The sequence below is a fragment of the Podarcis filfolensis genome (genome assembly GCF_964270895.1).
Source record: "Podarcis filfolensis genome assembly, chromosome: 1".
NCBI classification, from domain to species: Eukaryota; Metazoa; Chordata; class Lepidosauria; order Squamata; family Lacertidae; genus Podarcis; species Podarcis filfolensis.
This window is the reverse complement of record NC_139604.1, coordinates 54753039-54768005: the sequence shown is the minus strand read 5'-3', so window position 1 is coordinate 54768005 and position 14967 is coordinate 54753039. Positions and strand designations below refer to the sequence as shown.

The window sequence follows — 14967 nt, the reverse complement described above, 5'->3', positions numbered from 1 at the left end:
CAATGGGACAGTAAATGTGGGAGGAGGCGTGACGTGAGCATGTTATGGACAATCATATGACCTCCTTCTCACTAGCTGAACTCACTAGCTGAACTACTGCTCAGGTTATCAAAATGCCCTTTTGGTCATTGCCAGCCCCTGACTTCCCCCAAACAAGTGCTGGATTATGATCTCTCTCTCTCTCTCTCTCTCTCTCTCTCTCTCTCTCTCTATCCGGTATACCACATTGATCCTCTTTAAACAGGAACCAACTATGTCAATGCAATCAAAAACCAAGACGCAGCCTGAAAGGCATCCTGATGTATAAATGATGCTTGTTATTTTAATGAGTTTTGGAAAGATTGGACAAAAATCAAGTCAGTCTTGCTGGGATGAATGAGATCTACTGTTTTGCATTGCTGTGCAAAACTACAAGAAAGAGAGGAACCTACTTATCACAGGCCAGCAGACATTATTCTCAATATACATAATAGAAAAAAGAAGTACCAGATGCCATTCTATGTAGTAGTAGTTGTTGTTTTTAACTAGAGCAGACCTATGTTGCTTTTTTCTGTTGGAAAGATCTCCAAATAATTTTTTCACTAGGGTGGCATGAACTTTCAGTATGAAACTGAGAGCTGCCCTTAGCCATGGCTATCTGCGGACGTTGTTCTATTTTCTGCAACTCTAGATTGAAAGCCCATTTTCTCAGTGTGGCCATCAGAGGGACAACCAAGCCAATACCCATAAAAAACTGCAGTGGGGCTGAGATCCTTAAGCGCACCTTGAAACACTCCTCTGCAGTTCATGACAGCTAAATACAGGCAATTCACTACAGCGTATGGGAACAATAATGCAATTCTAGCTTGCAAATGAAGGCCTATCAGAATTTAGCCCTGAATAAACCAGTTTCCAGATCCTGAAAATCACATAAAGGCAAACATTTAGGGTCATTTGATATCACCCCCCCATCACAGTGCTCCCCATCACTTGGTAGTGAGATCAGTGTGAAAATGTGATATTTGTGAAGGGCATGTGACGATTTCTTAGGTTTCCCGAATCTATAACAGTGTTAGAGATAGTCCAACACGTTCTGATGTCTGAAGCTGAACACTGAAGTGCTTCCCTCGTGGTCGAATTGATCATCACCATCCATATAAATGATTGACAACTTGCTGCCTGACATCCTCTGCCTGATGCAGGTTGCCTCACCCTAAAGAATGAAAAGGTTGGCTGCGTTTGGTGAAAACACTCAACTCCAAGCTGATCTCACCATGGAGTGTTTGAGGGGGAAAGATCCTAGCATGGCACATGAAGAAATGATGGTTATGTGAGTGCACTCTGAAAAGATCCTGCCCTTTAAGGACAGTTTTACCTGCTGTCTTCCTGATTTGGGTGAGACTGGGTGAGAACAGTGGAAGTGCTCTGTCCTCCCACCCTCCTCTCTCCAATCCCCCCATCCCTGCAGCTTTCAGTGTCTTGTTTGGTCCTATTTCTATGCAAAACCTAAAAAAAGTACAAGTTTCAAAATACGTTAGCTATGCTCAGCGCACACAGAAATCTCTAAGAGATAGTTATAGGCTTTATAAGGTGGTTCCCCAGCAGGGAACATTGGCTGTGGTCTTATAGTTTAACATGCCAGCTAGGCATCTGAATCCTCATGTCCGGCTTTGTTGCTATGAGCCTTGGCACGGTGAGTCTGGATGGGAACAATGATGCGCAGTCATCGATGAAGGTCCTTGGCTGCATTCGTCTGGTCTTCAGACCAATTTATAGGAGGCGGATTTGCAGACTGAAGACTGAGTATGTAATGGTTGAAGTTGAGATGAATTCAATTTGAATCCCGCCCCTGACATAGGCTTCCTATGTGACCTGGGAAATGCATTGCCTCTTTTTATACTCCCATATGAATTTGCCCCTTTGCTCGCACCTTGGTGGCTTTGCAAGGATAATGGCAGATGAAAATGTTCTGGGGGATGCTGAATGCATGGAGACAGCAAAGGGCCGTGAGAATCAGATGGCTTTGGCCAGAGTCACCTTCCCTTCCAATGCAAACTTTCTTCCCTCCAGAATAGTTGGTTGTGATCAAGAGAAACAAGCAGTCTCCAGCAGAACTAAGCTTCACAAGTCCTTCCAAGCTCCCCCTCACTTGGACTGTGCCTTGCTGCTTTCAGCCCTGACTTGTAGCACCACCTGCTGCCCGAGCTTTGAGTGCAACAACAAAACAACAACTCTCAAACCAGGGACAAACAGGCTGCTATTTTAGGGTGGGATTCAATCACATACTGGCAAATTCAGGTTGCACAATTCTAGTCGACTGGATTCCCCCCCTCCCCCATAAGTGACAGGAAAGTGCACTGGTGCATGTAACATTTGCTTTGTTACAATGTTACAACGTTGTCTAACCTCCCTGCGAACAAATCAGAACGAATAAATTGCCAGCGGCATCTAATCTCCCTGCAGACAAATTAGGAAGGACAAATGTTCAAGAAACAAGTCTGGAAGCACCCTTAAAGTGCTTATTCCGTCTGGGGTAATAGGAATCTGCAACCAGGAATGTTTGGCACCCTCGCCAAATTAGTCTAAAACAGTTCTGAAGAAAAACAAAGCTGCAGATACTAGGGAGGATTTGCAAACCATAATATATCATATCCCTACATGTTTCAAAAAACCAGGCAGCCCTTCACTCCTTGGGCAAGATCTTACCACGTTATCCCCATTAAAAACATCTTTCTCCAGAAAAGTTTTAGCATTGGCAGCTTTGGGTTTCCCCTTTGTAGCCTATATTTTTTCCATTCATGGTTAATTTCAAAGGGAGTCTGCCAATATCATTGGCTCCGGTCTATAGCCTCGGTCTAACCTCAGCCATGTACACTTCAGACCAACTTGGCTAGACTGTGCACTGTCTCCTCCCTTCTGAGCTAAACACTACTGGCAAGGGAACTTGTTTTAAGGTTTCCCCTCCTGTGATATAGTGATTCTCTGTGGGTCACCTATAGAGGGAGATTCTTCTCAGGGGAAGGACTCCACGAAAGGCCACCTAAACCAAAAGCCATATACAGCTAGCAAGGAGCCAGCCACAAAAGCATGAGACACTTGTATAAATCGTAGCACCATCTATGCTAAATAATTAGCAGTTGGACTGGAAAGTAGTTTTATCTGAGGTGGGTTCTCTGGCCCTCATATTTTTGGGGGTCTCCAAAATCTGCTTGGGGAGCTTGATGGCACTGCTGCAAATAAGAATAGATTGAGAGACTGGGCCACTGGGACTTGTTAAGAATGGTTTTAAAAACACAGTTCTTTCATGCTTGGGAAAGAATGTATGCAATGATGGGATGGGATGGTTTGAGAGACAGAGCGCTTCAGACCTCCAAAGAGGAAACCTTTGATTTTTCCAGGCCAGTCAGTGTGATGTGCATGTGCAAAAGTGTGTTTATGCTACAGCCGTGCATTCAAGGCATTGACTGAGAAAGGTGCAACAAGGCGTGAGAGATGAGGAAAGCAAAGGATGGTGAATGGTTCGAGTGTCTATCAATGTCTTTCGGTCATTTTCCAGGACATGGCTTGCTGGCTGTTTCCAGTGCGAAGAGGATTGTACAAGGCACACTTCAATCTCCCTACCCTGGCTGGCCCCATCCCCTGTACCTAGTAAGGGCTCAGTCACACTTACCTTTCACCCGGTACTTTCTAGGCATAGGTCTGCACTTTAGAGTGCCATGTCCCAGCATTCCGCCCCCCGAAAATCTGCTCTTCAAGCAAAGGCTGGAGAACTCGGTTGGTTGGTTGCCTGAATTGGCAATACAGATTTTCCGCAGTTTGCCATTTGCTCTGGTTCAGAGCGGGTTTTCAGTGGTGGGAGCACTTGGACACAGCTCTTTCAAGTGTGGATTGTGCCTAGAAGCACAGCATGCGAGGAAGTCTGAATGAGCCCTCAGAAAGATTGGTGAGCGGCAGTCTGCTGCTCTTGTACAGGGGTTGGTGGTTGGGGGGTAGGCTCAAGGAAATGGCACACCAGGGAAAAGACAAGTCACTTCACTTTCCCTGAACTTGATAGCCCTTGGCTCCCCCCTGGCAGTGGGTGGCGCAGGAGCAGCAGGAAGGAGCAGGCCGTGTGGCTACATCTCCTCATCCTCACTCGCCTTGCTCCAGCGGTGGCAGCAATTGGCAGTGATGCCCAGCAGGAAATTGGTGGCCACAGAAGCAATGGAGACGACAAAGCCCACAAAGGCAATGAAGAGATAGTCATCCAGTGTCAAGGTCAGGTGGCAGGCCTTGAAGCTCTCCTCCGTCAGTGAAAACAAAGGGGCTCCTTCCACTTCGGGTGGCTCCCGGCACTCCGCCAACTCAGTATCTGCAACAAGAACCAAGAGGGTCATGCCAGCACCCACAAACACAGAGCAACACCCAGAGAAGAGAGCCATTTCTCCTCCTTTCCCAACCCATGCCTCTCTGGTCTCATCAGAAATTACAGGAAGCTGCCTACAGGAAGATAGGAAATTAGATCCTTGACCCATCTAGTTCCATGATGTCAAAACTGACAGGCAACAGTTCTCCAGGGTTTTGTGAGGCAGGGGACAATCATAGTCCTACGTGCAAAGAATGCAAAGCAGATGCTCTAGCAATGGCTCTTCAGAACCAAGAGGCAGGTGGCAATAAATTCTCTAACGTTTTCGTGACAAGGTATGTTCTATGAACACCCAGACTTCTAGCTGTAATTAGGGATGCAGGAGGAATTCAGTGTGGAATTCCTGAAACAATAGGTAAATCAAAACACAGCTATCCCCAAGGTCGGTTGGGAGATTATGCACAATGAGAGTAACAACAACAACAGCCAGAAATTGTGCAAAATTCAGTCAATATATGCACACTCTCCAAGACCTACAGGAGATTATGTACATTGACCAGGAAATGTGTACAACTATCCATTCATGGAGAGATTAAATGCACATTTTCTATGAGGTCTGGTAAATGTGCACAATGAGTGGTTGTTCTGCACAGTAACCTCTCAATTCACATTACCCCCTGACATATACAAACAGCTACTTTAGTCTCTTTTTAATACCCCAGTTTCAGTGTTGTTTGCTATTCCACCCCATATGTGTGCAAGTGCCTCTTCCTCTCTACCCCTGAAGATACTTCCAGCCCCCCCTTATTACTGATGTTTATTATTATTATTAACTGGTATTCAGAAGCATCATTGCCCCTGACAGGGGAAGTAGAACATAACTATTAGGGATTGTATCACACACCAGATTAAATTAGGTAGATGCTTTCAAGAAATAACAACAACTGGGCTCATCTTAACCATTCTTCAATTTTCTTTCTTCTACCCAATTACCAGTCTATGATCTCTACCCACATCTCATTCTAATTTGTAACACAGACTATAAGACAGCCTTCTGCATCTTAGTGACCTCTGTTCTGGTTGAGGATGCTAGGAAACCATAACCCAAAACTTTCAGAGAGCACCAGGTTGGAGAAAGCTGCTGCAAGAAAACCAATTTACACCTGCAGTAGAATCACGCCGTGAAGCTTTTTTTCCATGGCTTATAACATGCCAGACGGGAGAGGTGTGTGTGTCTCATTTCTGAATGCCCCCCCATCAGGAAAAAGCAAAACCAAACCAAAATCCTCCTTGCTCATAGACAACTAGAATGCTAGGGAGAAGGACTGCACACTGATATTCTCCCTGATATTCTCCCTGATATACAATGTTTCTTTGATCAGGGAGACTACGACTGGATCTACACTGATCTAAAAAAAAACTAGGAAAAAACGTTATATAGCTCTCAATGCAATTTTCCATTGACTGCTGTACCGCGCCGCCTGGTGTCACATTTTATAACACATTTATAACATTATAACTCACCAGCGTAGATTAGTCCTACATGTGTATATCTGGTGGGGAGTAGGGCTGGGCGATATCTGGTTTTCAGCAGCTAAATACAGCCGTTCCTTGAAAGTCAAACAGAATCCGTTCCGGAAGTCCATTTGACTTCCAAAATGTTTGGAAACCAAAGCATGGCTTCTGATTGGCTGCAGGAAGCTTCTGCAGCCAATCAGAAGCCATGGAAGCCCTGTCAAACATTCAAAAACTGGAACACTCACTTCTGAGTTTCCATCGTCTGGGGGCCCGATTTGTTAGGGAGCCAAGGCGTTTGAGATCCAAGGTATGACTGTACTGAAATATAATGATATATCATAATGTCTGGAATGTTTCCCAGCTGCTTCTTCCTCCCCACCTTAGGGAAACCGAGATACATTGCCCAGCTCTACTGAGCAAGCCTCCATACCACTCTGGCTCAGGAGAGTCAGAGGGGCAGAGAGGCTTCACTGAACTGCTCAGCTGGGGGACAGGAAGTCTCCCACCCCCCAATACCACTCCGGCTCACACTAGCTGGTGTGGGGCTTCCTCAAAGGTGCAGATAGGTGCAGCCCAAGAAGGTACTTTGTCAGAACTTTCTCAGGCTCCATCTGTCTGCCTGCGCCTTTGCTGTCTGCAGGCAATTTGTTAATCCTTGAAAAAGCCAACTGACGTTTGCTCTGATTCAGCAGTAAAGAATCAGTTTGGACTAGCGGAACCGAGCTTTGCAGAGGGTAACCACTACCTGAATGTTAAGCACTAATGAAAACTCACTGGGAAGTTTAGACTTGCCATCTTAAGAAACTATAAGAAGGTGCACAAGACAGATAATCTTCCTCCCTGCTTATGTTTGCTAAGAAGACATCACTACAAATAAATTGGATGAGGGCACCAAATCAGAAAACGAACAGCCACCCCGTGCATCACTGCCAAAGCTGGTGATGGATGGCATCCTTCTCCATCATTGTCTGCTATACATCAATCACAGAGATGGCTGGGAAATGTAAATAGAATTGATGCTCCAAGGAGATGAGAATGATTGCTAAAGCAGGACTGCCTTCTTCTGGCTCCGCAAGGGCAGGATTTCCTGTCTCCAGGTCCCCTCGCTTGCAGCTTGTGAGATAAGCAAGAAGGTCAGGAAAGGACTAATGTCAGGGAGGGGAGAAAAAAATCAATAGAGAGTGGGAGAGGATGCTGATTTATGATTCCCAATGCGAGCTGGGGATCTGTCACTACAAGGACGCAGGGAGAGCAGAGCAGTGTGACGACACGTCACAAGGGCAGCTTGTACAGCACATCTCATTCCCATCTAGCTCTGACAAAATCTCGGCTTTAATGAGCAGAAAGCCTCGGTGTGCTTCTGAAAGGCCATTTGCAGCATGGTGGCAGTCACTAGGCAGCTCCACACATGGTGGCATCATTGTGTGGAAATCTGGTTTTCAGTGGCCTTCAATTATATGGTGAAGTGAGCATTGCCACTGCCAGCCTCCAGGTACCAAAGGGCTCATTCATCTGTCTCCTTGCTCCTTAAAAACTCTCTGTGCAATGGATCTAACCAGGGTGGATTTGATTTAAATCAAATCAATTTAAATCACGATTTAAATCATGATTTAAATCACGAGTCAGTAAGACTTGATTTAAATCTTTTTTTTTTACAGAAAGACTCATTCTTGCTGGTATAATCTTAATATTTACAACCAGATGAAGGTTTCATTTTTGGAATAATGATTTTTCAGAGTAGTTTTTACAGTTATATCAAAAATTCCTGATTTGGTTATACTCTTAGAAATACACAGACCAATAATTATGAAATTATTGTGAGGTTTAATAAGTTAACTGTTTATATTTGGACAACTTTTCTGCTGTACTTTATCAGAAGGAGAAAAATAATCATTTCCTTAATAACAACTTAAACAATTTATTTAGCTAAAACAATAACATTATAGCATATGCATCCATGTTTGTTAAGTGATGTGATTAAATGTTGTTTTTTTAAAGGCTTAGACTGAGTAGAAAACTATCTTCAGAAAGATTTTTCCTCCCAAAAGCATTTTATTTTAAAAATCAAATTTTATAAAAAGAAATAAATTCAATTTAATTTTTTTTAAAAAAATCCGATTTAAATTTAGAAAAACCTGATTTTTTAAAAATTATTGATTTTTATCCACCCTGGATCTAACCTTACAGAGGGCCAGTCGGCTGTTGCCTCTAGCCACATGGGGAGGTGATCCTCACTGTGCTCTTGGAAATCAGTGGATGTGAAGAGTTGGATTGTGTGTGATGAGGTTCAGGCCTTTTTGTGTGTGCAGTTAGAGCTGCCACAGGACTTTTTAGCAGCCGCCATGCTGCACCTGCTTCTTTGCCCCACCTTTGTCCCATAAATAATAAAAAAGTGAGGCAGATGTGTGTGGATAAACTAGGCCCCAAACTATTAACATTAACAGAAGGAGATGGCAATGGGAACTGGCTGAGGCAGAGCTTCCCGGCATTTTCTGCCTGCTTCTACTCCATCTGGCGATGCCATTAGGTGTCGTGGGAGACTCCCCTGAGTAACTACCCCAAACCCCAGGACTCTGCATGTATGCAAGGTCCAGGGGGGCTCTTTTCCAGCTTCCATGTCCCAAAGTCCTGAGCGGCAAAACTAGGGAATCCCTTGTCCCCTCAGAGTGCTGACCAGTGACTATGTTTATAACCCACACTTACACTGTCCTGACCCTGTGACAGTACTTTGATGCCACTTGTTACAAAGCTATCACCCAGACAGTCAGAAAAGAGTAGGAGAAAGAAAAACCCTGCTTCCTTCAGTCAAGGCTTATCCACACTTCCTCTTGCTCTTCCCATGGTGCTCTTTAATGCTCAGTTGGAGCAAAGGGGTTTTCCATGGACTGTTGTTTGTTCTGATTTAAAGCCAAAGAGCAGGTTTTCCCTGGGAAAGGAGACGGGCAAGGGGGAAACTGCCCAGACCTATGCCTAGAAAGGGTGGTTCTAGTGGAAAATCACTTGGACTCAAGCTTTCTAGGCATGGGACGAGCCGAAGTGTGAACAAGCCTTGTTTGTTTCAGAGGCAATTTCTGCTCAGCTCTGAAGTGGCCAGATGTTCTTACCCTGACTCATATTCTAGGAGAAGGAGAGCACCTCCCTCCTCTGCCTAATAGTTCTAGTAGAGCAATTATGATTAGTAACTTTAACAGGCCATTTGGAAGAGAGTAGTGACCTGTTTAGTTAACCAAGTACAATCTGGAATAAAAATTGTAGCGATGTCTGCTGGCGATGCAACACTGGAAAAGGTACTATGATACATATACGGTGGAATTGTTTAAACATCAAACAATTTTGGGAAACAGTATATAACGAAATGAAAAAAATGTTCAGATATTCATTTAGGAAAACACCAGAAGGTTTTTTATTGGGAATAGTACCAGGAAGCCTAAAGGAAGAAGACAAGACCTTATATTTATACGCAACAGTAGCTACAAGGCTATTGATTGCAAAAAATTGGAAAAGTGGTACTGTACCAACAAAGATAGAGTGGCTTGCCAAATTATTGGAGTACTACAATATATCCAAAACAATGGGAGAAATTGGAAGGATCTCAAAAGAGAAGGCAGACAGGGACTGGAAGGTGTTTAAAAGATACTTGCAAAACTATATTGAAAAATCAGAACTCCTATTAGAATAAGCAAGTTTCGTTTCAAATATTGGAATACTAAATAAGATGGATAACAATGTGTAATAGAAAAAGAAGTATGAAATTAGGTTAAAGGTGTGTGAAAGAAAGTAATAGAAGTGGAAAGAAATTGCAATTGAGTAGATTGGAAATCTAACACAAAGGGTGAGGGGTGGTGGATGGTGATGGGAATTATCTGTGGGACTGAGTGTAGGTATGTTGTAGGTATGTTGTAGGTATGTAGGTATGTTGTATGAAATGTATGTTTGTATGTGTATTAATGTTGAATTATTTTAACAATAAAAAATTTAATTTTTTTTAAAAAATCTGTCCTTTATTTAAATTTCTGTATAGCAGTTTTTGTGAACTGCAACTACAGATGCAGCAAAGTACCAAAATCTAATGAATTCACACACACAAATGCTGCATGGTTGGGGAAACTTACAACTGTCTCTAAGCTTTTTTTTTTTTTGCATTGTGTGGTTTATAATTCCTAGGAAACTGTGTAAAACAGACTGTTTCCTAGCATAGCAGGTCTAAATCAGGTAGGGAAATGCAGAATGCCTTATTCAAGGCACAGGATTCAAATCCCATGATCCAAAAATGCCCTTCTTAGCCGCTCTGAGAGAACTGCTGCTTTTATTTCAGCCGAGATAGAGACCCAACATTTTACCCAGAAGTTCACTATGTGTTGTGTAATAGGGAACAGAATGACAGAAATCCCCAAGGTGAAGCTAACAACTGGACTGCCATGTAATTTCACCTACCTGACATGCACCGCTGGATCCTATTTCTCAACCACTTCAGCAGTGGCTCCATGGTGCAACCACACACCCAGGGATTGCCTCCAATCTGAAGAGTCACCAGGCCCGTGAGACCCTCCAGGACTTCAAGGCTGAGGAAAGACAGGCCCCCATAGCTGAGATCAAGGTCACGCAGTTGGACCAAGCCTCGGAAAGCCTGGGGGTGCACCTTCCTCAGCCAGGGATTGTGGCTCAAGTCAATATGCACCAGGTTGTAGGCCTCTTGGAACATGTCAGCCACCACGTGAGTCAAGTTGTTGTAGCTCAAGTCCAAGTGGGAGAGGCGCTTGGATGCCAAAAAGAGTCCAGCGGGCAACTCAACCAGGGAGTTGTTCCGCAAGTCCAACACCCTCAGCTCAGAATAGCAGGTCAGGTATCCGGGAGGAATGGTAGCGATGCGGTTGTGAGCCAGGCTCAGGTTCCTGGTGTCCAACGGAAGGTCTGGCGGCACTGAAAAGAGCCGAAGCCCACTGCAATCCACAACCTGGCTGCGGCATGTGCACAGGACCGGGCAGCCGGTGACGGCACTGGCAAAGACCACCACCGCTGCCACAAGGAAAGGGCTCAGTATCATGGCAGGGCAGCAGTGGGGTGCAAGCTGCTCTCCTCCCAGCTGGACACAGTGGGCGTTCATTTTGGCAAGCTAGAGGCTACATGGCGGAGGGAAGGCCAATCAGGATGGGGAGAGCAGTGGGCAGGGATGCAGCCCAGCAAATGGGAGCCACCAATACAGAAAGCCTGCTACATTCTGACTGGGAGGAAGGGAGGACATTGAACCCCTATTTGTCCTGCTCTTGAGGCACCTATGGGAGAACAATGTGCCAAAAAAGGGCTGTAAATGGGCCAGAAGCAGATGATTTCTGGTAGTTTTATTTAGCTGCCAAAAAAACTTTTTACTGTAAGAGGATGAAGAAGAGGAAAGAAATACATTTACCTGCATACATGCACATGTGACCACCTTGGTCTATGGAGATAATCTGTGTAAATGAAGCTGGTGGTTTTTACCCATGTTTGTTGAGCATTACATATCTTGAGCTTGAATTAAGAGACAATGTGTTCCTTTTTTTTTTTACCTTGAGTTAGCTGGAGACATAGGCCTCTCAGAGAAGTTTTCTGTCACTCCAGAAAAAATATATAATCAGGCCCATAAATGTTGTTTCCAGTGACTCCACTTGTCGAGCATTGAAATGTTCTTCTTCTGGAGTCACTGAGGTGTCTTTTAACAGGAGCATTTATAAACAAAATGTGACTTTTGCGGGGTTCAATGGCTCCCCTTGCTTAATTTCCCATGTGCTGCTGTCCTGGTGTAGGCGGGGCCCTCTAGGAAAGGTGAGGAGGAACAATGGCTGGACACAAGCCACTTAGGAGTCTGTGGTTTCTCTTCTCTGGAAAGAAGGTTGGCCGTCATCGCTCAGTTTGGAACTACCAAAGAGCCACAGAATCCCATAGCTGCACGGATTCATGGTGTCTCTGACTTTGAAGTGCTGATGTGGAAGCCATGTGTGACAATGGCTACAGGATCCCAAAGGCCAAGGGCAAGAGGTTGTGATGCTGTCCTTTAAGCCTGGTCTTCTTTCTCAGCAGGTGGCAACAAGACTCTGACTGTGCAACCTGCCAATGAAAAGGCAATGAGGATCAAAGGCACAGCAACCATGGTATTGACCAGCTTGCATGCTTCCCCCTGATGCTGCTAGAACCACAGTTCCCCAGCCCTTTCATATACTTCTTGTGGTTGTCTTCACTACAGTTCACCTCTTCCTTCACCTCGCTTTACAGTATCAGCCACCATGCATTTTTCACAAGTCGCAACAGCAGCCCCTCATTTCTGATCTGACATATTTCTGGGGACTCCACACAGCTTCCTCCTCTGTGTGTTTCTGATGTTGCAGTCATAGACTTTTGTGCAGAGAAGAAAAGCGGTGGGGGAGAGCTTTGGCATGGCTCATTTGGCAAAGGAGTAAATTCATGTAAAAAAAATAAAAATGCCAAAGCGATCAGATTAAAATGCTAGATTCAACTTTGGGGAAGTCCTTACAAATCTCATCTCTGCAACTAACTCCTACTTTTGTTCTCCCCTGGGTTTCACACAAACTGGTCATTGTCCCTCGGTCAAGATGACCCACATTCTTTTTTCCTAGTCCAGGCTCAGCTGTGGGGCACCACCCTTTCATCCACAGAGGTCTACTGAGAGGCAACTCATAGCTCCTTCCTCCACCATTAGCTGCGGAGGAGCTTTGGGCCTCCACACAAACACACCACTTGAATTTTATTCTGTTGGGAGAACTAGGCCTGCGTTTCAGATTTCCCTGCATCCCTCACCATCCCTCTCCTTCATCCCTGAGTCTCTGCACATGACTTCCTAGAGGCTCTTCCCTAACTTGGACCACACTTCCATTCTTGCCTCTCTCTTCCCACACCCCTCTCCTTCCAAAGCTTTCTTCCTTCTCCACTGCCATTCTCCCCTCTCTCCGTCTCTGTTTTCTGTTGTCTCCTCCTCCTCCAGCAAGAACGACCTGGATGCTCTGCAGAGCTCACATCCTATTTGCCCTCTCCCCTTGCCCCTTGCCATGTCCTCTTTCCACCCATCGCCTCTTCTCCATGACACCCCATTGTCAAATGCACCCTTCATCCTCACCCGCTGGACACACCCTGCTCACACAAGGCAGGGAGTACCCAAGCCTTAGTTTTCCCACAGACGCACAGCACACAGGCACCCCCTCTTCATTTCTCCCCCGTCACATCATCAATTTTATTTTGTTCAAAGGAGACACTTACTCTGAGCAGAGGGTGGCTGTTTTTTGGTTGGAGCTCAGCTCAGCTGCGGACTCCTGTGCTGGTTCCTTCCCATTCAGCTGTGCTTCTTGCTTCCTTTCATCCTTCCTTTCATCTGCACCTCTAAAAGACAGAGATTCTGACAGTCTTCTCATTGAATTGCAGCTACTGTTGCGCGCTCTCTCTCTCTCTCTCTCTCTCTCTCTCTCATTTCAGCCAGGTCTTTCCCCACCTCCTCTTCCCTCCTTCTCCCTCTCCCGACACCCCCCTCTTTTTCCCCCTTGAGGGCCAGGTACTGACGTTTCACTGTCTCTTAGCAACTGCCTCCTCATCTCTGAGCAACAGGAGAGCTGGCTGCAGACCCCACTGAGCTGATGGGGGTGGGGGGAGAGAAGAAGAAGAAGAAGGATGAAGCAACAGAGGATGGAATAAAAAGCGCACCCACGAAATCCCAGAGATGGGGGGGGGCACGTATCCTGGAGGGAGTGGGAAAGCAGAATCAGGCAGACGGGGGCGGCTGGAGATCTAGGAGACAGACAGGGGCAGAAAACGAGGAGGCAAACAGGGACACACAGAGACACGGAAATTGAGAGCGGGAGAAAAGACTGGGAATAAACAAGATATGCCCGGGAAGCAGCTTCTCATTGCTGACTCGGATTCTTAGACTGTGAACACACTGTACATTTAAAGAACATTTCCCCCTCAAAGGATCTTGGGAACTCTCACAGAGCTATAATTCCAAGCACCCATAGGAAACTACAGTTCCCATAATTCTTTGGAGGGGTGGGGGACTGAGCTGAGTGTCTACAGAAATAGGGGCATAAATCTAAGGTCAGAAGGCAATTCCTTGCCTCTTCCTACAGATGATGGCTTTTAAGTTGGAGACCAACTCTTCTCTTTGCCAGTAACCTTGAGGCACCAGACATCCTGCCCAGAAGCCATATTGGCTTTCCCTTTGTGGCCTGTGGCCACTTCACAGAGCTTTTGATTAGTTATTTAACACTCTCCACATGTGTGTGTGGAGTTATTTTCCCTCCTTTCCCTGTGGGGGTTTGGCACCTATTAGGGGGACGTTTCATGTCTGTTTTCCCCATTGCCTCTTGCTGGCATCTGGTGGGAAGACAGATGGTGTAAAAACCCCAGGAGAGAGGTTGCTCTTTTCCTTTTGTGTATGGAGCTCTCCCTTGGGTAGATATTAATTGGTTTTATTTCAAGATCCCAATAGGCTCCAAAGGGACCTCCCACCTGAAACGGACTTCACAAATGCAGATCTATCCTTTGCCAGCTAAACTTCACAAAGGCACAGCGGTGGGTAAATATTGCCTCATTTCCTTCCTCAGAAGCACAGCATTTCTGCCTGTGCTACTTTAGAAACCTCACCAGGTATGACTCAGGAGAACAAAGCCTGCCAAATGTCAGAGAGCAGTCTTTCCCAACCTGGTGCCCTCCAGATGTCATTAGACTACAATTCCCATCTTCCCTAAACATTGGCTTTGCTGCCTGGAGTTGATGGAATTTGCAGTCCATTGATGGGGAACCTGTAGCCCTTCAGATGCTGTAGGGCTCCTGTTCCTGTCAGGCCTAGCCAACGGTCAGGGATGATGGGAGTTGTAGTCCACAACCAGATTCCTCCACTCCTGTTGAAGTCTAAAATATCTGTAGGGCACCAGGTCGAGGGAAGGATATAATAGAGTGTTTTTGATGGTATTTGCCAGTTGTTTGGTCACCAGTGAGATTTGTAGCCTGTAAAGCTACAGCCAGGGTTTAACTTAGCACTGCACAAATCTCCAAAAATAGGCTCTCAGCCCTGAGTCTAGAGACTAGATGGCCTACATCCTCCTGCAAGGCCTCTTCAATATATTTTTCTGCACAACAGCAAATGA

General features: G+C 45.4%; 1 protein-coding gene across 1 annotated transcript; it reads right to left on the bottom strand.

The window, feature by feature from the left end:
- Nucleotides 1-297: 297 nt before the first annotated feature.
- LRRC55 (leucine rich repeat containing 55) lies at nt 298-13480 on the bottom strand. The gene is made up of 3 exons (XM_083574227.1): nt 13088-13480; nt 10277-11923; nt 298-4330 (listed from the first exon to the last, which is right to left on the bottom strand). Exons 2-3 carry the CDS (start codon nt 10944-10946, stop codon nt 4095-4097), a joined length of 906 nt encoding a protein of 301 aa, XP_083430353.1. The 5' UTR covers nt 10947-11923; nt 13088-13480; the 3' UTR covers nt 298-4094.
- Nucleotides 13481-14967: the final 1487 nt, after the last annotated feature.

Bases quoted from the DNA above. Each gene is read 5' to 3' on its own strand.
- LRRC55 (XM_083574227.1), bottom strand. From the start codon at position 10,946: ATGAACGCCCACTGTGTCCAGCTGGGAGGAGAGCAGCTTGCACCCCAC. The intron at 4,331-10,276 runs GTAGGTGAAATT...TTCTTGTTGCAG, and splicing joins GATCCAGCGGTGCATGTCAG to ATACTGAGTTGGCGGAGTGC.